Raw genomic sequence first — 27,222 nt, 5'->3', positions numbered from 1 at the left:
ATCATTTTTGGATTTCTTCTGTTACCTACTAATGATATATAGTAAAATAATTTTAAAAAGATATGTATTTTGGATAACTATTTAAACAAATATGATTACAGTGGCAAAGTAGTAATTACTATTTGTGACTATTTTGTAACTTCTATATGTTTTGCCGTTGTAAATTAGTAGCTAAAGATGTAAGATAGGTTTCAATGTGTGTATATTATTGATAACGTGAGAGCCTATTTATACATGATGTACAAGATCTTTGATAAGACCAAATCTATAGACAAGTTCTAGAGTAAGAGATAATTATCTACGATCATTATCTTCATTATGGATATACACTAATACGCCCCCTCAAGATGGACGAGTCGTAGACAGTCCAATCTTGACAAATAGATCATGAAACCGTGCCCGCGGAAGAGGTTTGGTGAGTGCATCAGTTAGTTGGTCTGTGGTGCTAACGTGTGACACACGAAGAAACTTGCGTTGTACCAGCTCCCGAACAAAGTGATAGTCCAGTGCTAGATGTTTCATTCGCGAGTGGAACACTGGGTTTGCTGCCAAGTAGGTTGCTCTGATGTTGTCACAGTATAGGGTTGGTGTGGTCTTCAAGGGAACCTGTAGTTCTCGGAGGAGGTGAGTGATCCACAGTACTTCTGCTGCTGCTCCAGTAAGGCTTCTGTACTCGGCTTCTGTGCTGGATCGAGCAACTCCTTTCATTTTGCGAGAGCTCCAAGAGATAGGTTGCTTGCCAAGGTAGACAATGTATGCTCCTGTGGATGTGTAGTCATCATGATCACCTGCCCAGTCTGCGTCTGAGTAGGCATGGAGTGTGAGTGGCGTGTTGCGAGAGAAGAATAATCCTTTTGTTGCAGTGCCCGCAAGGTATCGAAGTACTCGCTTTGCAGCTTCGAGGTGGATTGTTGTAGGGTGTTGCATGAACTGAGACAGTCTGTTGACTGCAAAGGCTATGTCAGGCCGTGTAAGACAGAGATACTGCAGGCTACCATCGATTGCATGGAACGATAGAGGATCACCAAGAGAGACACCGCCTTTCTGAGTCAGCACTTGCGTAGAGCACATAGGAGTGGTGACAGCTTTAGCTTCTGTCATCTTTGTTTTTGCGAGGAGATCAGTAATGTATTTGGTTTGTGTGAGGTGAAGTCCTGAAGAAGTTCGATGAGCCTCCATGCCGAGGAAGTAAGAGAGATCACCGAGATCCTTAAGGGAGAAGCGTGATGACAGGTATTTGATGAACTTGGTGATTTCCAGTAGACTGTTGCCAGTCACAATGATGCCATCGACATAGATTAAGATGTACATGAGCAGGCTACCTGAGTTGAACACAAATAGCGATGCATCGGCCATGGAGTTGACAAATCCAACACTGACGAGTGCATCGCGGAGAGCATTATACCACGCTCTAGGAGCTTGTTTGAGGCCGTATATAGCCTTGTGTAGTCGACAGACATGGTCGGGTTTGTCTTTATCAATGAATCCCGGCGGCTGGGTCATATAGACTTCTTCATCGAAATCCCCTTGGAGGAATGCGTTATTGACATCTAGCTGCTTGAGAGCCCAATTCTGTGCTACTGCTAGTCCAATAACCAGATGTATTGAAGCATGTTTTATGACAGGACTGAATGTCTCATGGAAGTCGATTCACGGTCGTTGGTGAAAGCCCTTTGCGACGAGACGCGACTTGTGGCCTTTGACTGTTCCATCAGGGTTGTATTTGATGCGATGAAGCCATCTGCAGCCAACAATGTTTGTGGCCATTGACCGTGGAACTAGATCGAATGTTCTGTTCCTGACTATTGCATTATACTCGTCGCTCATGGACAATCTCCATCGTTTGTCTTTCAGGGCTTGAGCAAGATTAGCTGGTTCTAGTTCTGCGAGGATAGCCGCCAGACCATACTTTTGGTTTGGTTTGATGATGTTGTTTTTAGACCGTGTTGTCATGGAGTGAGTGTTGCTTGCCTCAGTTGTAGTTGCTGAAGATTGAGGCAATGAGGTCGAGGTATTGACCGTTGTTGTTGTTGTTGTCTCAGGAGGTGATGTTGATGCCGGTGTTGTTGTTGGTGAAGTTCCTGAGACCGGAGTTGACACTGTCGCCGTAGGCGCCAAAGGCACTGCGGATGATTGACTGAATATAGGAACAAAAGAAGCTGAGTTTGAAGAGTTAGATATATTAAGAGTATCAGATGCAGTGGAGGCTTTTAAAAGAGATGAAAATGGAAAGATGGACTCATGGAAAATGACATGACGTGAAACAAAGACGCGATAGTTAGAGACATCAAGGCATAATAAAGCACTTTGAGTAAGAGAGTAAACCATGAAGACGCAGGGGGTCGAGCGAGGTGTGAATTTTTTGGTGCCATAGGGTCGTATCCAGGGGTAGCAGAGACATCCAAAGGTTCGGAGTTTGCTGTAGTTTGGTGGTGTCTGGAACAAAACTTGAAAAGGAGATGAATTCGCCAGTACTGGAGTTGTCATGCGATTGATGAGATATACTGCTGCTGCAAATGAGTAACTCCAGTATGTGTTTGGAATGCCTGCGTGTTGGAGAAGAGTGAGGCATGTCTCCACAATGTGACTGTGCTTGCGTTCAGACACTACGTTGTGCTCTGGCGTATGCGGTGGACTCGTGTGATGAGCTATGCCGTGTTGAGCAAGATATGACCTTAGGCCAACGTACTCACCCCCATTGTCAGAATATAGAGTTGTAATTTTCGATTTGAATCGATTCTCCACTAGCATCTTAAACACTGGAAAGATTTGAGATACTTGTGACTTGGTTTTCATTGGATACATCCAAGTGTACCTTGTAAAGTGATCAACAAAGAGCACAAAATATTTATAGCCATCAATAGAGTAAATTGGTGACGTCCAAACATCAGAAAATATAATATCAAGAGGGCGAGAAGAAGAGAGTGTGGTGTTTGAAAATGGGAGTTTATGTGTTTTATTGCTATGACAAGAATTGCAGGGCAAGGACGATAAAGACGACACTGGTAAATGAAAGCTAGAGATCATGGACCAAGAGTTTGAGAATTCGGGTGGCCTAAACGAGAGTGCCAGCCCGATCTCGAGGTCTTAAAACAAGAAAACACCAAAGCATTATTAAGAACAGAGGAAGATTCAGTCGACCACTCGTAGACGCCTTTATTGGCCTTGTCGTTGACCAGTGTTTCCCCCGTTCTGAGGTCCTTCACCTGAAATTCATAAGGACACATTTGAACCATAACATTGTTAGTCTTGCAGAGTTTGTTGACTGAGATAAGATTTCTCTTCATTGATGGAACACAAAGAATATTATTGAGTGTTAAAGGGCGCGAAGAGAGAGGGAGTTTAGTTCAACCAGTATGAGTGATAGGCAGTTCGGTTCCATTACCAATCATGACATCATCGCCTCCTTGATAGGGTGCGTGGAGAGACAGGTTGTGAAGGTCTGAGGCAATGTGATGTGAAGCACCACTGTCTAATAACCATGGAGACACAGACATATCAGACGTGCTTGCGGTTGTGTAGTGAGCCTGAGGGTTCCATTGAGGATGAGTCATCTGTGGAGGAGCATGCCATTGCGGTGTCTGTAGTAGTGGTGCTCCTGGGCGATATTGAGTTTGATGTTGAGGAGAAGCAGAGGAGTAGTGTGGACATCTGCGTGCACTGTGTCCTTGTATCCCACATATCTGACACTTACCAAGGTAGCCACGACCTCTACCTTGATAGCCTCCACGAGTTGATGATTGTCCTCTGTATTGTGGTCGTTGAGTTTGTTGAGGTTGCTGGAATTGACGAGTTTGAGCTGTGTTTGCAGTTACTGGAGCTGAAGAGCCATTGATCTCTTCTGTTGTTGTGAGAGTGTTTTCTCGGATCAGAAGTTTTTCATGAAGTTGCTCAAGAGTAATTGGAACATCACGACCATTTACCATCTCAACTATGGCTTTGTAATCTTCACTGAGTCCCTCTATGATGTAGTCGAGTAGATCTTCATGGTCAAGAGCCGCTCCAAGTAGTGCTAGTTGGTCGGCTTTGGCCAGGACACTGCGCATATACTCTGTTATAGATTGTGTTCCTTTACTGCTCTTTTTCAAACTTTGTTTGATTTGTTTGACATGTGCCCTTGATGGTTTCCCGTAGGTGTTGTGTAGTAGGGTCCAGATCTCTCGAGTTGTGGTTGCTCTAGCAACAACTGGTTGAACGTTGAGTGAGAGAGTTCCAAGGATGGAACTGTACAGAAGACGATCTTGCCGCTTCCATACTGCTAACGCCGGGTTGGGTGTGACTGCTCCGTCTGCATCGGTGACTGTGTCCTCTGGTGTCTGATCTGTGTCTGATATGAAGACATGAAGTTCATGCGCTTCAAGTAGAGCTTTAACTTGGAGTCTCCACGTGATGAAGTTTGCGGAGGTTAGTTTTGTGATCCCATTCATGTTGAGTGAGATGATGGACGATTTCATGTCCGAGGGGTTGAAAACAAGAGCCATCTCGGCTGAGGCATTGCCTGAGTTTGACATTTAGTTTGTGGTAGAAGGAAAGAAACGAAAGAAAAAAAAAATTAGGTCATAGGTTAATCGCTTGCTCTGATACCATGTAAGATAGGTTTCAATGTGTGTATATTATTGATAACGTGAGAGCCTATTTATACATGATGTACAAGATCTTTGATAAGACCAAATCTATAGACAAGTTCTAGAGTAAGAGATAATTATCTACGATCATTATCTTCATTATGGATATACACTAATAAAAGATACTCTTAACTCTAAATTTCATCCTTTTATTTTTAAAACTTATATGTAAAAAGAAATGATTTTATTTAAATAAAATAACTTGAATCATTTTGTAAAACAATCTAACTGGATAAATGTAAACCTAATCAAAACTATACATGAATGTAATACAAATAGATGATACATGTTTGTAAATATTTGTGAATGTTTTAAATTTATATAAAAGATACCCATTTATGGGTTTCTTACATTATTCTCTAATGATACATAGTAGAAAGTGTGAAAATAATGTATTTTAGACAATTATTGAAACAAATATGATAGTAGTCGCAAAATAGTGACAAAAATTGCTACTAATTTTGACTAAATAAATTTTTAGAAGTTGCAAATAAGTCACAAAATAACTGCACTTATACATATATATGTAGCAGACATTACAACTAATTTTTTACTATATTTGGCATGTGTGATATGTTTTCATACCACTATCTAGCCACTGAATTGTTACTCTTTTTACTACAGTAAAAAATGTCACAAAATTGTTGCTACTAATTTTCCACTCCTACAATTCAGTAGTAGCAAAGCAGTTACAAATTGAATACACATACTACTATTTTGCAACCACAATATTAAACATACTAATAAAAATGTTATTCTTTTGATTAAAGTCACAAACGTATAATAAATATGTAGCTACTATTTTGCAACTATGATAATTAAATTATACAAGTAACTGATTTATAACTATTAAATAGAATATAAGTTTTAGTTGAACATATATTGCTTTTTTTTACTACTATTTTGTGACTACATAATTCAGTTACAAGAGAGTTACAAATGAATCCCAAATTAGCAATTGTATTACTACTGCATGTTTTAGTCGAAAAATTGCAACTAAGGTACAACTCATTACACATAATAACATAATAGTTGCAAATCCATTAGAAGGTAGTTTCACATATTTGCCACTACCAACCGTCGTTGCAATTGTAGTCACTAAATTAATGTTTTCTTGTAGTGCTAGTAACATAACGCATAAGTAACTCATAATACATATAATATAAAAAATTGAATAAATAACTACATCAACGAACATCATTGTTTGCGAGTCACAACATAAATAAGGTTTTGTCTAAAATCATTACAAGTTTTTGTTTTCAATGATTTTCTTTCTGAACAAACAATTTGAATGGTTAAATACAATAATTGTACCAACAGGTTATTCAAACTAATAGAATTCCAACTCTGGATGTATTTTGATGGTATATGCGTATAGCCCAGCTTCAAATATTTCTGCTATTTCTATTACTTTTTGTCTTTATCTCAATAGTGGGTAATTGACAAATACGTGACCTAGACGTGCCTTCGATTAAAACCAAGAGTGACACCAGTGATTGTCATAAAGTTCATGATTGAACATAAGTGGCTCTTTCTTTGAAATTGTATTTTTGAGGACTGAATAGTGTATTTTTAGATAGAGCTATTGATTGAGGAAGACTTCCTTACGCTGGTGAGACAATAAACAATGACTTCTCTTCCAATAAAGGATGCAATCTTTCACTCTTCTTCTTTATCAAACAAAAGTATTATTACTTCTTCCAACTCATTTTCTTCTGTTCATATGGTATCTCTTCAATGTCCACACTACAAATGCATAATTACTATTTATCTGCTATTGTGGTCCAGCTTCATCTTCAACTATTCTGACACTGTAAATTGTATGTTTCCTTCTCTTACTCCTCATAAACTCAGTCATCATGAACATTGACCTTGGTTAAGTTCCTCTGCTCCACTTGAACTCATATATGTACATTAGAGAGTGTTACTTCCGATCTCAGCCTCTTCCACCTACCCTCCATTGCTTCTCTTTTACTTGGAAGATTAGAAACCAAAAACCAGAGTGGTGGATGGTTCTCTTCTAACTCGATTGGTGTGTGCAGAAAGATGTCAACAACACTTAACACCCCACCTGGTGCAACCGGTTGATTGAGTCAAAGGTGGGTGTGTACTAACATTGTTGCATCTGGATCAATAGTCTTCCTGTAGTGTAAAGCATAAACCAATTCATATGTTGCACTCAATACGTGATAGAGAGAAAAGATCGATAATCATATGATTATGCAGTCACTTTTAATAAACTTTGTTAAAGAAACTAAGGCCAAGAAAGTACCCCTTCTTCGAAGCTGGAGAGAGAGAGAGAGAGAGATTCTCATTGTTTGCGAGTCACAACATAAATAAGGTTTTGTCTAAATCATTACAAGTTTTTGTTTTGAGTGATTTTCTTTCTGAACAAACAATTTGAATGGTTAAGTACAATAATTGTCCCAAAAAGTTATTCAAACTAATAGAATTCCAACTCTGGATGTATTTTGAATGGTACATGCATAGCTCAGCTTCAAATTTTTATGCTATTACTATTCATTTAATTCTTAATTTTTGGTCTTTATCTCAATAATGGGTAATTGACAAATACATAACCTAGACGTGCTTTCGATTAAAACCAAGAGTGACACCAGTGATTGTCATAAAGTTCATGATTGGACATAAGTGCCTCTTTCTTTGAGATTGTATTTTTGAGGAGTGAGTAGTGTATTTGTATTGGATAGAGCTATTGATTGAGGAAGACTTCCTTAGGCTGGTGAGACAATAAACATTGACTTCTCTCCCAAGAAAGAATGCAATCTTTCACTCTCCTTCTTTATCAAACAAAAGTATTATTACTTCTTTCAACTCCTTTTCTTCTGCTCATGTGGTATCTCTTCCATGTCGGCACAACAAATGCATAATTACTATGTATTTGCTATTGTGCTCCAGCTTCATCTTCAACTATTCTGACACTGCAAATTGTATGTTTCCTTCTCTTACTCCTCATAAACTTAGTCTTCATGAACATTAGCATTGGTTATATTCCTCTGCTCCACTTGAACTCATATTCTCGGATGATTCCCACATGATTGCTATGTACATTAGAGAGTGTTACTTCCGATTTCAGCCTCTTCCACCTACCTCCACTGCTTCTCTTAGTTGGAAGATTAGAAACCAAAAACCAGAGTGGTGGATGGTTCTCTTCTAACTCGATTAGTGTGTGCAGAAAGACGTCAACAACACTTAACACTCCACCTGGTGCAACCGGTTGATTGAGCCAAATGTGGGTGTGTACTAACATTGCTGCATCTAGATCCATAGTCCTCCTGTAATGTAAAGCATAAACCAATTCATGTGTTGCACTCAATACATGATAGAGAAGAAAGATCGATGATCATATGATTATGCAGTCACTTTAAGCAATAAACTTCGTTAAAGAAACTAAGGCCAAGAAAGTACCCCTTCTCTGAAGCTGGAGAGAGAGAGAGAGAGAGAGAGAGAGAGAGAGAGAGAGAGAGAGAGAGAGAGAGAGAGAGAGAGAGAGAGAGAGAGAGTACCTTTTCTCAAGAAGTTTCTCTGCGAAGAGAGAGAGAGAGAGAGATGAAGCCGAGAGAGATGAAGCCTTCGATGATGATTTGATATTTTGTCACTTTTCTTAAGAAACCAAGGTAAAGAAAGTTTCTCTCTCTCAACGTGTCTCTGCGAAGAGAGATGAAGCCGTTAAGTAGTTTTTTGTTTTCTTTTTAAAGTTGGCTCTATATTCTTTTAATATCTATAAACATGTATATAATTTCTAAAATTATCTCTTTAAGTGTTAAACACATAGAAACATATTATCGGATCATCATTGTTTTATTTTTCTATTTGCCAAATGTTTCATGTATTATAATATTTTCATAAATTAAAAGCATTTTTATGATTTATTTTGGTCGTTACTCTGCAATCTACATCAGCAGATAACTTAAATTTATTTTTAAGTTAAAGTAATGAGAAAATGTTTAACTGAGTTCTGAAATCAGATGCAAAATATGCTCATGTAAATGATTTGATTTATATATCTATAATTGAAAGAGGTTGATATCATTGAAAGAGACGAAGGTTCACTGCTAAACCCAACTATCATGTTTAAATAATATTGACGTTTTTTTGTAACTTATATCTAATTTTGATTTTGCATCTCATATTTCTTAACGTATGTAGGATGTAGGATGAGTCTATATATCTTGTAATTTTAATATTTTATTTTTATTTGTTTCCAACATTTAATTAATGCATTTATGTTATATATGTAGATAGATTTTTATATAGGAACTGGTATAGTTCTTATGAGAAGTGTTGTATATGTTTATGTTATTATATGTATATATATATAATAATAACTCTATGTTGATAAAAATATAGTATACCCTTCATCTTGAATTTTGAGATTGATTTTGAGATACGTATGAAATCATAAATGTTTTTCTTTTCTTTTTGACAAAAATCATCAATGTTGGTAGGGTACCATTTCCTATGTTAGAAACTCGTGTAATTAATTGGTGCTTCATTTTTTTTTGTGGGTTCTATGCATGTCCTGTTTTTCTCTTTATTTAAGCTTCATTCGGTGATAAGTTTTCAACATATTAGTAATTACTAAAAAGAAATGCAGCATTAAATATTTTAAAATTACATTAATCAAGATAAGAAATACGCAATGATAATACAAAAAAAATAATCTGAATGAGCTAACTGATAAGTAGTGCTGGGCACCTTTTCTCAAGAAGTTTCTCTGCGAAGAGAGAGAGAGAGAGAGAGAGAGAAGAGAGAGAGAGAGAGAGAGAGAGAGAGAGAGAGAGAGAGAGAGAGATGAAGTCTTCGATGATGATTTGATATTTTGTCACTTTTCTTAAGAAACCAAGGTAAAGAAAGTTTCTCTCTCTCAACGTTTCTCTGCGAAGAGAGATGAAGCCGTTAAGTAGTTTTTTGTTTTCTTTTTAAAGTTGGCTCTATATTCTCTTAATATCTATAAACATGTATATAATTTCTAAAATTATCTCTTTAAGTATTAAACACAGAGAAAATATTATCGGATCATCATTGTTTTGTTTTTTCTATTTGCCAAATGTTTCATGTATTATAATCTTTTCATAAATTAAAAGTATTTTTATGATTTATTCTGGTCGTTACTCTGCAATCTACATCAGCAGATAACTTAAATTTATTTTTAAGTTAAAGTAATAAGAAAATGTTTAACTGAGTTCTGAAATCATATGTAAATATACTCATGTAAATGATTTGATTTATATATCTATAATAATTGAAAGAGGTTGATATCATTGAAAGAGACGAAGGTTCACTGCCAAACCCAACTATCATGTTTAAATAGTATTGACGTTTTGTTTTGTAACTTATATCTAATTTTGATTTTGCATCTCATATTTCTTAACGTATGTAGGTTGTAGGTTGAGTGTGTGTATATTGTAATTTTAATATTTTATTTTTATTTGTTTCCAACATTTAATTAATGCATTTATGTTATATATGTAGATAGATTTTTAAATAGGAACTGGTATAGTTCCTATGAGAAGTGTTGTATATGTTTATGTTATTATATGTGTATATATATATAATAATAACTCTATGTTGATAAAAATATAGAATGCCCTTCATCTTGAATTTTGAGATACGTATGAAATCATAAATGTTTTTCTTTTCTTTTTGACAAAAATCATCAATGTTGGTAGGGTACCATTTCCTATGTTAGAAACTCGTGTAATTAATTGGTGCTTCATTTTTTTTTGTGGGTTCTATGCATGTCCTGTTTTTCTCTTTATTTAAGCTTCATTCGGTGATAAGTTTTCAACATATTAGTAATTACTAAAAAGAAATGCAGCATTAGATATTTTAAAATTACATTAATCAAGATAAGAAATACGCAATGATAATACAAAAAAAAAAAATCTGAATGAGCTAACTGATAAGTAGTGCTGGGCACCTTTTCTCAAGAAGTTTCTCTGCGAAGAGAGAGAGAGAGAGAGAGAGAGAGAGAGAGAGAGAGAGAGAGAGAGAGAGAGAGAGAGAGAGAGAGAGAGAGAGAGATGAAGTCTTCGATGATGATTTGATATTTTGTCACTTTTCTTAAGAAACCAAGGTAAAGAAAGTTTCTCTCTCTCAACGTTTCTCTGCGAAGAGAGATGAAGCCGTTAAGTAGTTTTTTGTTTTCTTTTTAAAGTTGGCTCTATATTCTCTTAATATCTATAAACATGTATATAATTTCTAAAATTATCTCTTTAAGTATTAAACACAGAGAAACATATTATCGGATCATCATTGTTTTGTTTTTCTATTTGCCAAATGTTTCATGTATTATAATCTTTTCATAAATTAAAAGTATTTTTATGATTTATTCTGGTCGTTACTCTGCAATCTACATCAGCAGATAACTTAAATTTATTTTTAAGTTAAAGTAATAAGAAAATGTTTAACTGAGTTCTGAAATCAGATGTAAATATACTCATGTAAATGATTTGATTTATATATCTATAATAATTGAAAGAGGTTGATATCATTGAAAGAGACGAAGGTTCACTACCAAACCCAACTATCATGTTTAAATAGTATTGACGTTTTTTTTTTTAACTTATATCTAATTTTGATTTTGCATCTCATATTTCTTAACGTATGTAGGTTGTAGGTTGAGTGTGTGTATATTGTAATTTTAATATTTTATTTTTATTTGTTTCCAACATTTAATTAATGCATTTATGTTATATATGTAGATAGATTTTTAAATAGGAACTGGTATAGTTCCTATGAGAAGTGTTGTATATGTTTATGTTATTATATGTGTATATATATATAATAATAACTTTATGTTGATAAAAATATAGAATGCCCTTCATCTTGAATTTTGAGATTGATTTTGAGATACGTATGAAATCATAAATATTTTTCTTTTCTTTTTGAGAAAAATCATCAATGTTGGTAGGGTACCATTTCCTATGTTAGAAACTCGTGTAATTAATTGGTGCTTCATTTTTTTTTGTGGGTTCTATGCATGTCCTGTTTTTCTCTTTATTTAAGCTTCATTCGGTGATAAGTTTTCAACATATTAGTAATTACTAAAAAGAAATGCAGCATTAGATATTTTAAAATTACATTAATCAAGATAAGAAATACGCAATGATAATACAAAAAAAATAATCTGAATGAGCTAACTGATAAGTAGTGCTGGGCACAAAATCTGAATTCGAAGAACCAGACCGAATCCGAATATCCGATCCTCAAAATAATATTGAAACCAAACCACAACTGGTTAAATATCTGAACGAGTTATCTATAAAAACGAACCAAATCCGACACGAACTTTATTGGGTATCCCCAATATATCCGAATCAGATTTATGTATTTAACTATATTAATTAATTTTATATTTAATATCCAAAAAATATTCAAATATATAGGATATTTTTTCCCAAAATACTTGAAAATATATATAAACAGTCCAAAGTAAATATTTAAAATAGCTACACAATACTCAAAACACCAAAATATTTGAAATGTCTATTGACTGTCTATCCAAATATTTAAGCTAAATCAATTTTTATATTAAATTTCGGTATTCCAGCATATATTATTAAAGTTATATGTTATATATTAATTTTATGTTTAGATTTTAAACCCAAACATCCATTCCACCTACCCACTGCCAAGCAATTAAGGTTACAAGATGTCGAGATAGAGCTTGAATCAAATAGGTCTTCGAAATGAATGAAACTGAAATCTTTAACTTCAGAAACCGAAATCGAAATAAGTCTCAACTGAACCCAAACGCCCACCCATTGATAAGCCTTCTTTGAACATCTAGTTACTCGTGAAATTAAAACTATGCCATTCTTTTGTCCTACAAATTCAAATACTAACTCTACAAAAACTAAATGCACTAAAACATACGAATTCTTGCCTTCCAACTGGTGCATCGATGTTTGATCCATTTTTAATTCGACTTCTTGATTGATATACTGAACCTGAACTTAATGTAATTTAGTATAGTATAGTTTGTACTTTGTTTCAGGTTACTCGTTTTGATAAGCAAGAGCCACACCATCTAAGAGATGCATTGTCAGCACCTTGTGCGGATTAATTCATTTTTAATTTGTTTATGTCCGTAAAATTCAAGAGCCACGTAAAATTCATTTTTTATTAAAACATTATATTTGATTACTAGTTGATGTCCTGCACCTTGTGCGGATTAATTTATCTATATACCTAACACATTTTTAGTTCTAATGATTTTTTTTATGAAAAATAATAATTAATTTTGATAGAAATTTTATATTATTATAGATCATAAAACTTCAATATTAATATTGGTAATCAATGTATTAAATTATGTTCTTTTGTTTCATAGTTTTATTTATGTGATGTAGATTTCGGATCAAAATATTTTCTATAGTAATAATTAAATTACGAAATTTGTATTTGAAATTAAACACATATATATTGTATTTGGACTGAAAAGAAATCATGTGACACTGAAAGGATTTTATAAAATCACAACTATAAAAAATTCAACAAAATAATGATAGTGTAGGAGTGTTCAATCCGGTAAAACTGAACTATTTAAAACCGAACCAAATCGAAATAGAGAAAACAATCTGGATTTGGTAGTATCGAATAAATTGAATGGATGTTATTTTTAAAAAATCGCAATATATAGATATGGTTCAGCATATTAAGCGATCAAGCCGAATAAACAAAAAACGATTAATTCAAATATATTAGTATATTTATATATAATTTTTTTAATAATATGTATTTGATCAATATTTATAATAAAAATCAGAGAAACTGACTATAATATTAGTCATTAAAATCATCAACTAAATATAAAATAAAAGTAATGATGATATTATCGGTAGATATTGTTAATATCAATTTATTAATTAAAATCTTAAATATCATGATAATTATATATTTAAATATTTTTAAATAATAATAAAATATATATAGATATATATAACAATGGAATATGTTAATGTTAATTAATTATCTTAATATCTTAATAATATATAAATATTAAAATAATAATTAAAATAATAATATTAATTAAACTAATGACTTATCCTAAAATCATGGAAAAGATGACAAATAGACAAATTAACTAAAATCATGGAAAACATGACGAGTAAACAAATTCACTTCTCAAATCCATACTTAATAGTATAGATATGATTGTAAGAAACATCTCACTTTTCTTTCAGTTTTTACTTTTTAATATCTTCAGTTCAACCATATATAGATTCGATTAAAAGGCGCGCACACAGAGTAGTCGCTATAAGATGGAGTGGCTTCTTTTGTTATATATATTAATTGTCCCTCTTCTACTCGTGTCAAGCAGAGCAATAAAAGTGTGAATAAAAATGCATAACTAAAGAAATTGTAGACACAATTGATGAATATTTACACTTCTGCTCTACCCTATTGCTTAAGCTGCTGTATACAAACAGAATGAAGTGACTGTTCCTTTTTATAAGGTCACAGGGGGAGCTCTTTTTTCTCACTACCCTGAATCTAAAAGGAGCCTTTTTTTTTCTCTCCTCTCAAATCTCACACTCACCATAAGGCACAGTTTGGTTGATTGGCTTATCAGATGAATCTGGCTTGTCTTCTTGCAGACAATCAACAGGAACATAAAAGTATCCCTTTGGGAGCCGCCGGTTCTTGAAAGAAGCTTCATCCGATGTCATCACAAGCTCCTTCGCAAATGTTTCTACATGCTGCTATTATCAGTTATCAAGACAAAACATGTATAAGATGTCATGAATGAGTAGAAAGAGGTCATGAACTTACAATGCATGCAACTTAGGACAAAAATATTCTTCTCACCTTCTTGGTCTCTGATTCTTCATCTCCTTCCTCTGAAACACTTGGCGAGACTATACAATGTTTGCGTGGAACGGTTTTCACAGAAAGTAATTGGCTTTCGGTTGGATTACGAGTAAACCGACCCCTGGAAGTAGCACTATCGTCTGTTTTCTGATCAGTGTCTATTAAAACGAGACCTTTGCCTCGCCGCTGCTTAACAGAGGCTGTGCTGTCGATGGTGATATCATCTGACCTCTGTATTGCTTCACTGCCAGATATATTACTATCTGGATAACCTTTAATTGACGTTGTAGCAGAGTCCGATGACACTTCAGGAGGAGAAAATGGATTACGTGCAGCGTGATCCCTTCTGGCAGCAAGTATCTCATGCGAGGAAACAGCCAGCTCTCGCTGCAAATATACACCAGTAAGACGTCAAGTGCCCATTTATTTATTTTTGTTTCAATGAAAGAAAGATCCAAGGTTTAAGTATTAAAACTTACTTTTAACTTCTCCCTCTTGACTATACGCTCACACAGAAGGCGTAACCTCTCAAGTTCAACCTGGAAGAGAAATAGCAAAATTTCCAAGAATTAATAATAATTTGTAAGTGGAAAAGCCATTTTTTTCCTTTGCTAAGAACTAATACCCTATAATGTTTGAGACTTTTCTGTTCCACTGCCTCATGTTTCTGAGATTTAGCCTGCCAACAGTCAAGACATATAAGTAACCTTGTGAAGAAAGTGGGACATTATGAAAATAAGTAAAGAGATGACGAATAAGACCTTTGCCTTCTGCTCCAAGCTGTGTTTCTCACAGTAAGCCTTATGCGGAAGTTTTCCACCACCAGTCATATGAAAGCGAGCACTTCTGGCACAGGTGGGGTGAAATGTCGTCTGGCAGTTACCATAACTACACTGTAAAATGACAAATAAGCTTTTGATCAATCTTTATCCCTATACTTACGTAAGGAAGGGTCAGTACTCAGTACCTTAATGCATGCACCATATATCCGTTGGCATACACAACAAGTGTTGGTGTTCTTAGCCAGAGATTCCTAACAAAGCATCATCTATTAAGCTTTAGCATTCTTAAACATGATAATGATTCTGTATTATAGTAATATAAACCCACCATTCCCTGCACAGGATTTATTTGACCCCTTCTGAAGGTTGATTCAAGAGACCACTGCAAGAAATTAAATACAAAATTATTTGCAATGTTCATTACTTGAAATAGTAATTCAGATACTGATGCACAAAGAAACTTCACCTCAGCACAAAATGCATGAACCCACTGGCCATCTGTGGCTTTCCTAAATGCTCCAGTTGTGCCTCCACATAAAGCACACTCTGTAGTAGAATACGGTTTTTCCCAAAAATTGAAAGAACCAGTAGATTCCGCACATAGTTCACAGTACCAAGGACCAGTAGATTCTTTAGCACATTTGTAGCAATCCATGTGAACAGCAACCTGTAATTGGAGGCTGATCAGATATCATACCGTGCATTAAAGATGTCTAAGAAAACACAATTCTTTCATTAGTTAAACATAAGAAAAAAAATCAGGAAATGTCGTATCACCTTGCAACTAGAGCACACCACAATCAGGTTCCATATAGTTTCAGAGCGTCTGCAGATGTCACAACTTCGTGGATTTTCTAATGTAAATTCTCGTGTACGCTGATCAGAACGCTTCTCAGATGGTGGACCGGAAACCGGCACCTTTAGAAGTGTTTCCTTTGTCTGCGGCACTAGGTGGGCGCCGCCACGTCTATTCGTACTCATCTGTCCAATTTATAACCAGCAAGAAGATAAAGCCACAGATGTTGAGCAGTAACATACATTTTATGGCATAGAATAACATACATACATCCAGTAAAAACGCAAAATAAAGCAACAACCTCTTGTTGAGCAGGTTCTTCTGACGTATCTTTCCTGAGCGATGTATTCCGAGAAGATGTTGCTGCTGCTTGAGTAGCAGCTGCTAGAACAGCCTGGGCTTCTTTGTGTCTTTTCTCTTTCCTACCTTGCTTTCTTGCTTCCCTGACATCATGGAAATATTTGTTGACCAGAACATCATCCCATCTTCGTCCATGCTGTTCATCAATCTCCAGGGGCAGCTTTTTGGTAACTGCGTAGGCTAGATCGTCTGAGAAAAGGGATTAACTTCAGAATAATATAACATAAATTATTATACAGTGCATAAAACAATGGGCTAAAACATCACCCGATAGTTGTTTTCTTGAAACTCCGGTGCCAAGTAACTGAAGTTGATAATATAGAAGTTCTCCTTCCACTTCATCTTTAGGATACATATCCAGTATGCCCAATTTCCTAGCTTTAGCTAACCGACAAAATGGGTCTCCGCAGTCTGCACTCTGACTTTGGGAATTACAACAGGTAGTATGATCGCCAGCGTCCTGCAGATGCTTGGTTCCTTCTTCAGAGCCTGCCAAATGTTATAATGTTACCAAAAGTCCTAAAATCTGGGCATAAATCATAGAGTCTCTACCATCAGGTTCGGTTGTCATCCTATCCACATAAGCATCCGTGCTGCTTTTCACGGTCTTTCCCTTGCCCATCTCTGACAATTCTTTGTGAATATAAGGATGAGGACTGAAACCAGGATATGCTTCATGATCACTGAATCATAGATAAAAAAAAAGGGATTTAGTAGGTAGAATGTTTGTAAAGCCAGGAGAAGAACAGAGGCTGTAATCCAAATGTTTTTAGAGCTTACAGGAGATCCAAGATCATAGGACTTGGATCGTTCAAAATTCCACGGTTTTGAGAACTATTTGGCCCCACGGAAAAGGCATTCTCCACCATTAGTCCAGACGAGCTGGGATTTGATTTTTCTCCGAGATCATCTATGCAACAAATTAAAATAAGATAAGCAGCAGCGAACTGTGATTATCCATTAAACCATGAAGAGGTATCTTCAATAGAAACAATTCCACGCAACTATGTATAACATGGGATATGCACGAAGATATAATGAAAAGATAGAAGAACATACCAGAAAGATGAACTGTATTTTTCCCACGAAACTCCTGATCAAGCACTACTGGTTTCTGTATATACGAAACAAGGCACAACGTCCAGAATCTCATCAGGAGATACTTGCGCATAAAAAATAATACCGAAGCAGCTACGTTTCAACTTTGGTAACATAACTAACCAGTCTTTGATAATTAATAAGTAGCAACTATTTGTGTATGCTAACCATGTGAGATTACCTGTTCTTCTGGAGAATGATCAGATGGCAAATTCCCACTGATTTCTTTTTTCAAAACTGGCTTATTAGCTTTAGCTTCATCAACCACAAAACCAATACCAGTACAAATTTCAGCAGAGGCTCGCTCCAAAGAAAACACACCAGGGTCTACAATGTCAGAATCTAACATCACAATGCCTTCAGTACAGTTAGCTGCCCGACGCTCAGATTTAGTAGTGTTCGTACTTTTAATATTTCCGCATTTGTCCCTAGTACCCATGTGTGCATGCTGGCTAAGCCATTTAACTATCTTGCCTAGTAAATCAGGTAACAAGTCTCCGTCCTGTAACGCAAAACTTTGAAATCAATATACAGAAAGCCACAATGAGAACACAGACGTTTTAAGAAGGTATATGAGAAGTATTACGCGGTTACCATAAGTTTGGCATTCAAAGCATCAGGAGTGACCCCAATCTCTGCGGCCACATCCTTCACATCTACTTTGCCCAGGTTGATCAACTGAAAAAAATGTTTAATCAATGAGCAAGAGAGTCAACAGGTACAGATAATCTAAGTTAATAGCTATACACACCTTTTTCAGAATCAATACAAAACTAAGAGACTCGGATCGAGTTTTTTTTTCATTATCGGTGCTCCTCTCAGTCATCCCTGATTCAACAATGTCTGTTGCAGACCTGTCAAATTCTGAACGCGGTGATTCCAGTTCTTGCAACTCACTGTTTCTCGAAATATCAGAACCTGTACCTTGTGTTCCTACTTCAACTCCCGTCTCATCATTACTTACGCGATCTCCTAAAGATTCTGTTCGAAGATGACATACAGGAGGATCAGCTGCATTAATATTTCCGCCGTTTATAGGCCTTCCACTATCTTGAATATCTGAATGCTTCGAGCAGAAAGCTCGCAGTTCAACCTAAAAATTTATTATATTGTTAAAGAAAAACAGCACTAATGTCTATGATTCCGTTCTGTAAGTGATGAAACTTACAGTGTCACACCCATGTTTTCCCCAGATTTCTAGCCTATTCCCTGCCTCCCTTGCACATATAGGATGGAAAGATGCTCGGCATGTTGCTGTGAACAAGAAATTATAATAAAGCATTAATAAGTCATCTAATACTCACCAAAGAAAAGTGTGAAAAGTAGGATGCAACCATAGAAATTTGCTATTCACTTTAGTTAGGTCCAAGCAGTGGGAAATTTCACTTTCACAGCAACCAAGCATAACAAGATACTAATATAAGAACAAAAAATCTAGATGTAAAAAAATTGCTTCATCCGAGATGCAATCATCACAAGGTAGCCTGGTATAAAAATTATAACACTCCACTGCTGGGAACAATCAACAAATCAAATTCACCACTTAAGATGATCTAGAGAATACACAGTAAAGGCAGATAAAACCCAATTTCAGGTGAATGCAGGCTTTTTCTACCAGTAGTCCTATTTCTTTGTCGTATTCGAATGTTTAGCACAATTGTTAAGTTGTTCCAAGGAAGCAGCAGCTTAAGCAAAAGACCCAGACTATAGAACAGAGCATGTCATAAAGAATCTCAAATGTTACCCATGCTCAGAAGTAGACCGGATGCACAGAAAGAAACAATACATACCATAACAACATCGAGTGCAAGCACCAGATTTCACCTTGCACAAGTTACACAACAACTTCCTGCGAGTTTCTTTTATCCCAGGCAAATTCAAGATAGGTTCCATTTTATTCAAGTCTTCTATATACAGCTCAGGCATCCACAGAGAACAATACAGATGAGCAAACTCCGGTGGCCCACCATTCTCAGTTTTCGAGAGAACAGGTTTCAGAACGCCACCCTTTTTCGGACAAAGCGAGCACGGTCTTTCACTATTACCACGACCATTCTCCAGCTCACACCAGGAGCACAACCATGTCTTATCCGTATCCTCAACCACACCATAGCATTTTTTATGAACTGTGGCTTTGCAGGAAGTGCAAACAATCAACTGGTGATGGTATCCCTTGGCCTCACCAGTGCAGCAAAAATCACATAACAATGCATTCTCTCTGCAAGGAGCGGCAGCCACTAATTTCTCCAAACCTGCATCACTACCAAGACGTCTCCGCTTTTTGGAGGGCCTTTCTGATGTCAACAAAATCCTATTTCTACAACCTACAATCCATTCTAAACCACCAGAAGAGATCTCATCGCCCACATTATCAACAGTCATTGGCTGATGACCAACAACTTCGTTTACCCCTTCACTAAGAATGTCTTGAGTTTCTTCTCCACAAACAGCATCCTCGTTTCTAGCAGTCGCATCAGTTTCCCTCTGTTGAATACTAGCGGGTGGAACTAAAAAGCAGTTTCTAGAAGATAAAGAACGTAGAGAAGCTAAATCTGACAAAGTTTCTAAATCAGGAGCCTCTAAGCGCCTAAAGTAGTCATCATGTTCAACCCATATACTCCCAGCTCTCAACTTCTCCCCTTGCCTAGAAGACTTCTTCTTCTGCTTCGTCTCAGTCCCATGGTGAGACTTCTTATGCCGCTTCTTGTCATCCTTTTGGTTCAACAAATTAGCTAACACAACTGGCAGAGTATTCACACTTAACCCCAGAGCTAAACCATCTTCAGGAACATCGTAAGGAGACCTCTCCGAGAGATGTTTGCTAGCCTGAGCTAACAAATCCACTCCCTTGTTATCATTCTTCTTCTCTTCAGCACCACAACCTCCGTCCACTCCCATACACATCATCTTCTCCGGCCACTGGCATTGGTCAACGTTCATAACCGACACAAACCACCACCGTAGACTCCCGCGCCGCCCATGAAACGGAACACTTAACCGTAGCCCTAGAGAATCCGCCGTCAATTTCCTCCTCCCAGATAACGGGAGAAACAAAACCCTAATTTCGCGAAGCCCAAACCTAGCCCTAGCTTAGCTCCCGCCGTGCCAATTTCAGATTCGAAACGATTGAAGAAGATGAATAAAAAGCGTGGCTAAGATTAGGGTTTCTTCGAATTTCTAGGGTTCGTGTTCTTTCGGATCCTTCCCCCCAGATTCGGTTCTTTTTTTTTAATTTCTTTTTTGTCAGAGATATTTTCGCGTCATTTGCAGGCAAACAGAGGAACGGTTTTTTCAGGCTTTTTACTCAGAGAGTATGATAGGCAGGTGTGAGGCGTAGGGTATCACTCGTGCACCTCATCTGTTTCTACACGTGGTGGGTTTTGACTCGTTGGATGACTCACCAGATACGTACACGTTCATTCTTTCACAGAAGCGTACGGATATGCTTTTTCCGTCTTTACCTCCCCTTTTAATTAAGTACTCCCTCTATTACATATTTTAGGAAAAAAATTTGTTTTAAAAAAATTCATTTTTTACATTTTCAAGACATGTTTTATTAACTAATTGCAAATTTCAAAAAACTTAATTGCACTTACTGAATTGTTATTGGCTTAAAATTATGAAACAAAGATAAACACAAAAAAATATGCAAATTTAATGTGTTTTATTAAAATGTGTGAAAAATCTAGAATATGTAACATTAAAAAACAGAGGGAGTACTATTTAATCCCTCTTTTGGTAGTTAATGAAGATATTGGTCAGACCTTTTTCCAGAAGCTCATTCATATCCAAATATGATTTTCTTTTAGATTCTCTTTGAACTTTCTGGTGCTTTCGTAGTGTTTGATTTGACTGACGGTACCACTGTTTTTGATTCCTGTTGGATCTGCTCTGTCTTAGAAGTCAGAACAGAATCAAATCGAAAAAGAACTTTGATTTTGATTGGTTCAGAAGGATGAAGGTATATATAAATTGCATGTGATGTGGTACATATCTATGCATTGATATGGAAATGAATCTTAGAGCCCATTAATTAAACTAGAATCTGTTATGTTCAGAATGCTTTGGTTTTCATTTGATTAGCCAAAAAATTAGATGGCTGAAAAAATTTTGGGTGGTTGAATTAAATCATATATATAATTAGGTATTGCAGTTATTTGTAATGTTTTTTTTTTGTTTATTCAGTTATTTATAATGTTGTTTTTTAGTTCACTAGTTTATTCAGTTATTTATAATGTTGTTTAAACATTTTTATGAGATGTTGATTACTACTGTATAATGATCTCCAATATTATGGTAATAGTCTGGTTTTAATTGGCAAAACTCTCTCAGAAACTGACAACTAGTGAAACTATATGCTTGTGCATTGTACTAGTTGTCATTTTTCATTTATTTCAATGCTGCAAGCCTCAAATTCATGCTCCAAAACATTGATTATACTAGAAATATCTACTATCAAATGTAGAAATATCTACTATCAAATGTCATAAAGTACTAATGCATGCTTCCTAAAATGTTACCTTTAAATACATCCCGCATTCGACTAACACGACCATCTTCACACACAAATATTAAAAGGATCATCATATACATTCTTCCTAATCTCCTACACACACCAGAAAAAAAAAACATCAATGGATTCCAAACCGACCGGTTTAGTTGCTGTTATCTCGATGCTCTTCTTGTTCATCCAAATCATTTGCCCAGCTGGTAATGAGTATATATAAAGGACAAATCTCCAAAATAACACATTTCTAAGTTTATATCACAAAATAGCACTCAAAAACTAAAATGACCAAAATAGCATTTTATCTTTTGAAAATTTTAATTTTTTTATTTTTCAAAATTTGAAATCTTATCCCCAAAACCTCATTTCTCAACTCTAAACCCTAAACCCTAAACCCTAAAGCCTAAACTCTAAATCCTAAACCCTAAATCCTAAACCCCACCCTTTAACTCTAAACCCTAAGTTTGTGACTTTTGATAAAACATTAAGTGATATTTTGTGACTTTTGACCTTGAGTGCTAGTATGGGAACAAAAACTTGATTTAGTGCTATTTTTGTCTTTTTCTCGTATATAAATCGTACCAAACTATATTCCCAATCATACTACATACTTTAACGAAGAAAAACGTTGGCTTCAGATAATTAAATTCGTCTTTATTGTTGTTATTTAATTTGGTTTTCTTTGGTTATATAATCCTGTTTAAGTCATCCGCCTATTTTCTTTGGTGTCTTTATTTCAATTTGGTCCTTTTCAAAATCCGGTCTGGTTAATGTCCGATAAACCGAAACTTAATCTAACTCCCGCCTTTTTCTAGGCGTTGCAGGGGACATCACCGGAGTTTGTTACGGCCGCTACGGCAACAACCTCCCATCTCCGGCAGATACAATAGCTTTATACAAGAGAAACAACATCGACGCGATTCGTATGTACGAGCCCTTCGCCGATATGCTCGAAGCTCTTCGCGGCTCAGGTCTCTCCGTCGCATTCGGTCCACGAAACGAAGCGATCCAATCCCTAGCCCAAGACCCCGCCGCCGCAACTAACTTCGTCGCCACATGGATCCTCCCTTACAAAAACGACGTGGCAATCAAATGGATCACGATCGGGAACGAAGTCTTCCCAGGAGACATCGCTCCGTTCGTCGCCGCCGCGATCAGAAACGTCAACACAGCGTTGACAAACTACGGCGTCTCAGGAATCGCTGTCACGACGGTTGTAGCGATGGGCGCTTTGGAGAACTCTTATCCTCCTTCCGCTGCGAGTTTCCTCCCGGATCTGACCGAGATCATGACGGAGATCTCATCGATCCTCTCCCAGACGAACTCGCCTCTCATGGCGAATATATACCCGTACTTCGCGTACGCGTCAGATCCGAAGGATATCTCTCTCGATTACGCGGTTTTCAAATCAAACACTCCTGTAGTGATCGACGGAGATTTGAAGTACAGCAACATGTTTGTGGCGATGGTTGATGGATTCAACGCGGCGTTGGAGAAGATCAATGCTAGGAATGTGGTGGTGACGGTGGCCGAATCTGGGTGGCCTACGGAAGGTAATCCACCGTACACGAGTGTTGATAACGCGAGGGCGTATAACTTGGGGCTCTTGACATGTGGAGGAGCTACCCGGATGCGGACGCCTCGTCGACCGGAGACTACGGTGGATGTTTTTTTGTTTGAGATGTTTAGGGAGAATCAGAAGCAAGGTCCGGTGGAGCAGAGCTTCGGGATGTTTTCACCTGATATGACTCCAGTCTACACTCTCTTTTGTCCCGCTTGATTTTTAAAAACTAGCATGTTGATAATAATTTAATAATTTATAGTTACTACTTAGTAGTATTTGTTTAAGCACTTTGGTTTAGAACATTTATTTGTGCATTTGCTTCTTGTAACTACATTTTCTTTTGGTGATTTATGAAAATAAAATGGTCAGGGTAAGATTACTGAAAAGAATGCAAATTAATCAAAAGATTCAAAACTTAGTAACTACAAATGAAAAGACATACCAATATTATCATTTAAAATATATATATATATATATAATATATTATTTATATAAATTCGTTTAATCGAGAAATCAGTTTTGGTTACAAACCCGCTTTGAACATTTTCTGAAAAGAAAAGTAACAGAATATAAAAACCTGAAATCTAAAACCATATTTTGCAAATATCTCATTACTTTAACTATGTTTTCTGAAAACATTTTCTGTTGTGCGCAATGCAAAAAGGTTTATCATTTGATAGCATCTTCATATCATTTGATAGCTATAAGATTTACCAACGCATATTTTCTATGTCACTTCATTACATAATTCATCAAAAACCAAAATAAAAACACACACTATTACACTAACATATGGAGGGGTGTATTCAATCAATAATTTGAACTGATTTGGAGTGATTTGGATTTTAATGAGTTTTAAATGATTTAAAGTGAATTAGAGAATTTTCCATGATTTTAAACCATGTAAATGTGATTTTTTATTATTTTTAACTAAGAAATTCCATCAAAACACCATAAAATTAGTAGATAACTTCTAAAATACATATAGTAAAATAATAATTCCAATAACACTAGATTCTGAAAAAGTTTTAAAATTCATGAATAAGAATGGATTTTGAATTTTTTTTTTTTTAAATTCACGAATAATAATGGATCTTGAAAAGGTTTTTAAAATTCATATAATGGATTTTGATTTATTTATTTTTAAATCATGAATAATAGTGATTACTTCAAAATTTTGAATATTGTTATAAGATAAACTTTGAAATGATCCTCCACTCCTTTACCAACTCAAGCACTATGATCATCTACTCATCAAGCACTATGATCACCCACTCATTTACCAAATCAAGCACGATCTTTGATATATTATGTATTGTTGCTCACTATAAATATCATCACTCATCTCACTCTTTTGTACACCATTACATCTTCTTTTTCTTACTTATAATAAACTCTCTAACTTATATTAGTGTTATTTGCTTCCTACGGGTATTAAATTCTATTCTTATTTAAATTTCTCGATACTATAAATTATAAGTTATTTCATAACACGTTATCAGCATGATCGTTCTGCAATTCGGTAAAATTTATTGTATCATATATACCCTGCTATAATCGTCGGTATACCGTCTGTACTATTATTTATATTATGTTATAATGGCCGGAATACCGCCTATATTATTTATTAATATTTTAATTAATTTATTGGTCGGCCGAGCCGCCTTATATTCTATTTATTGTTAACTGGACGGGCGAGCCGCCTTTATTTTCTATTTGCTGTTAACTGGACGGCCGAGCCGCCTTTATTTTTTGTTTGTTGTTAACTGGTCGGCTGAGCCACCTTATATTTTGTTTATTGCTAATTGGTCGGCCGAGCCGCCGTATAATTTATTTATTATTCTGCATTGACCGGCTGAGCCGTCGCATAATTTATTATCATAACAAAAAATATTTATTCACCATAATTTTTATTTTTATCAAAATTTTATGAAATTTAATAGATTTGATTGATCGTTTAATACAATATTTTCAGACTGATTTTCGGTGCACTCGATTTAACCCCAACGGTCACAAAGAAAAATTTTCAAATTTTTACCCTTTTTCAAACGGTCATGAACAGTGATTTTTTCATCTATAAATACAACTCATTCTTCACTTCATTCACTCATCCAAAACATTTCATCTCCTCTCAAAATTTTCAAATCGCCATATTTCGGTTTTTCAATCGCAATGAAGATGAGTCGCTTAGCTTTAATTTTATGTGCGATTTATATTTTTTCGGCTATGTATTTTATTTTTGTTGGAGGAACCACTGATAAATATTTTGGCATTAACATCGCCTTATGTTTGTTTACATTATATTTACTTGTTATTGCTTGTATGATTAATGTAAACGGTTTTTAAATTACGAAATTCTTAAGAAAAAAAAAAAAAATATATATATAGTCATTTTAGACGATGATATTAATTTGTCTGATTGTATATATGCATGTTTTAAAGCAATGCACTATAATACTATAGTCATATGAAATATAATATATTAACCATGACTAATGGTTGTGCATCTCCTAAAACGCATCGATCAATGGGTTTATGGGCTATAACGCATCGATCGATGGATCTACTAAAACGACTTTGTTTAATTTAATTATACAAACTGTAATGTGTATCGCTTATTGTTAATTGGTTTGGTTCGGTTAACACTCCAAACAGAAAACACCTTTATAACGTGTAGTTGCGTTACCGATTTGCTCGTATATTCATTGAACCATGCACATGCACACGTGTGTCACCAATATGCTTGTTTGATAATAATACGTTTAGTCAAAGTTATAACACTAAATTGGTTTGTTCAGAAAATAATGATGTTTTTAACGTCACCTTAATATATCAATATTGCGTGTTTCCATTTATGATCATTATATGAATGAATTTTATGTTTTCTTTTATTAATATGACAATTTCTGAAATGGATCAACATGCTAATGGAGCAAAATCCAAGAAACGGATTCGTGAAATATGCATACCAGATAGTGGAACAACGCACACTATTCTGAGACAAAAGAGATATTTCTCTGATATAAAACCGACAAAAATTGTCGTCAATACAATATCAGGTCCTGCAGACGTGATTGAAGGAACTGGTAAAGCAAACTTTACTTTGCCGAATGGAACAAAATTTTCCATAAATAATGCTTTATATTCTCCGAGTTTTAAAAGGAATTTGTTGAGTTTTAAAGACATATATCTTCACGGATATGATACTCGGTCTGCAACTGAGGATGGAAAGAAATACATGTATGTAATTTCTGAAAAATGTGGCAGAAAACACATATTGGAAAAGTTTCCAGAACTTCCTTCGGGACTACATCATACTTATATCGATGAGATCGAATCAAATCTTGTAGTAAAATGGAACCCAGAAGAGTTCACATTATGGCATGATCGCCTTGGCCATCCAGGCACTACAATGATGCGTAGAATCATAGAGAGCTCACATGGTCATTCACTGAAAATCCAGGAGATTTCTCAAGGGAATAAAATGACATGTGTTGCATGTTCTCTAGGAAAATTGATCGTAAGGCCATCGCCAACCAAAATTGATAAAGAATCACCAAAGTTCCTTGAAAGAATTCAAGGTGATATATGTGGACCGATACATCCACCATGTGGACCATTCCACTATTTTATGGTATTAATTGACGCATCCA

At 35.6% G+C, this 27,222-nt stretch overlaps 2 protein-coding genes across 8 annotated transcripts; one reads left to right on the top strand and one right to left on the bottom strand.

The window, feature by feature from the left end:
- Positions 1 to 13,976: 13,976 nt before the first annotated feature.
- LOC106415380 lies at positions 13,977 to 20,784 on the bottom strand. Of its 7 annotated transcripts, none has more exons than XM_048747400.1 (19): positions 19,289 to 20,783; positions 18,667 to 18,752; positions 18,250 to 18,591; positions 18,093 to 18,176; positions 17,680 to 18,000; positions 17,460 to 17,514; positions 17,181 to 17,310; positions 16,953 to 17,083; positions 16,668 to 16,889; positions 16,342 to 16,589; positions 16,022 to 16,225; positions 15,711 to 15,911; positions 15,573 to 15,626; positions 15,430 to 15,495; positions 15,224 to 15,355; positions 15,088 to 15,141; positions 14,942 to 15,001; positions 14,424 to 14,849; positions 13,977 to 14,350 (listed from the first exon to the last, which is right to left on the bottom strand). In XM_048747400.1, the coding sequence occupies exons 1-18, from the start codon at positions 20,436 to 20,438 to the stop codon at positions 14,436 to 14,438; spliced, it is 3,954 nt and encodes a 1,317-aa protein (XP_048603357.1). In that variant the 5' UTR covers positions 20,439 to 20,783; the 3' UTR covers positions 13,977 to 14,350; positions 14,424 to 14,435. The 7 variants fall into 7 exon arrangements, 6 of the variants coding, with proteins under 6 accessions (XP_048603357.1, XP_048603356.1, XP_048603352.1 ...); XM_048747399.1 differs by having other exon boundaries at positions 13,977 to 14,343; XM_048747395.1 differs by having other exon boundaries at positions 13,977 to 14,353; positions 14,460 to 14,849.
- A 1,697-nt stretch (positions 20,785 to 22,481) lies between these two features.
- Positions 22,482 to 24,933, top strand: LOC106412718 (glucan endo-1,3-beta-glucosidase-like). The gene has a single exon (XM_048747402.1). It carries the CDS (start codon positions 22,931 to 22,933, stop codon positions 23,783 to 23,785), a length of 855 nt encoding a protein of 284 aa, XP_048603359.1. The 5' UTR covers positions 22,482 to 22,930; the 3' UTR covers positions 23,786 to 24,933.
- The last annotated feature ends 2,289 nt before the right edge of the window (positions 24,934 to 27,222 follow it).

Source organism: Brassica napus, chromosome C2 (genome assembly GCF_020379485.1).
Source record: "Brassica napus cultivar Da-Ae chromosome C2, Da-Ae, whole genome shotgun sequence".
Classification (NCBI taxonomy): domain Eukaryota; kingdom Viridiplantae; phylum Streptophyta; class Magnoliopsida; order Brassicales; family Brassicaceae; genus Brassica; species Brassica napus.
Note: the sequence above shows the minus strand (reverse complement) of the source record. Positions and strands in the feature narration are given on the sequence as shown.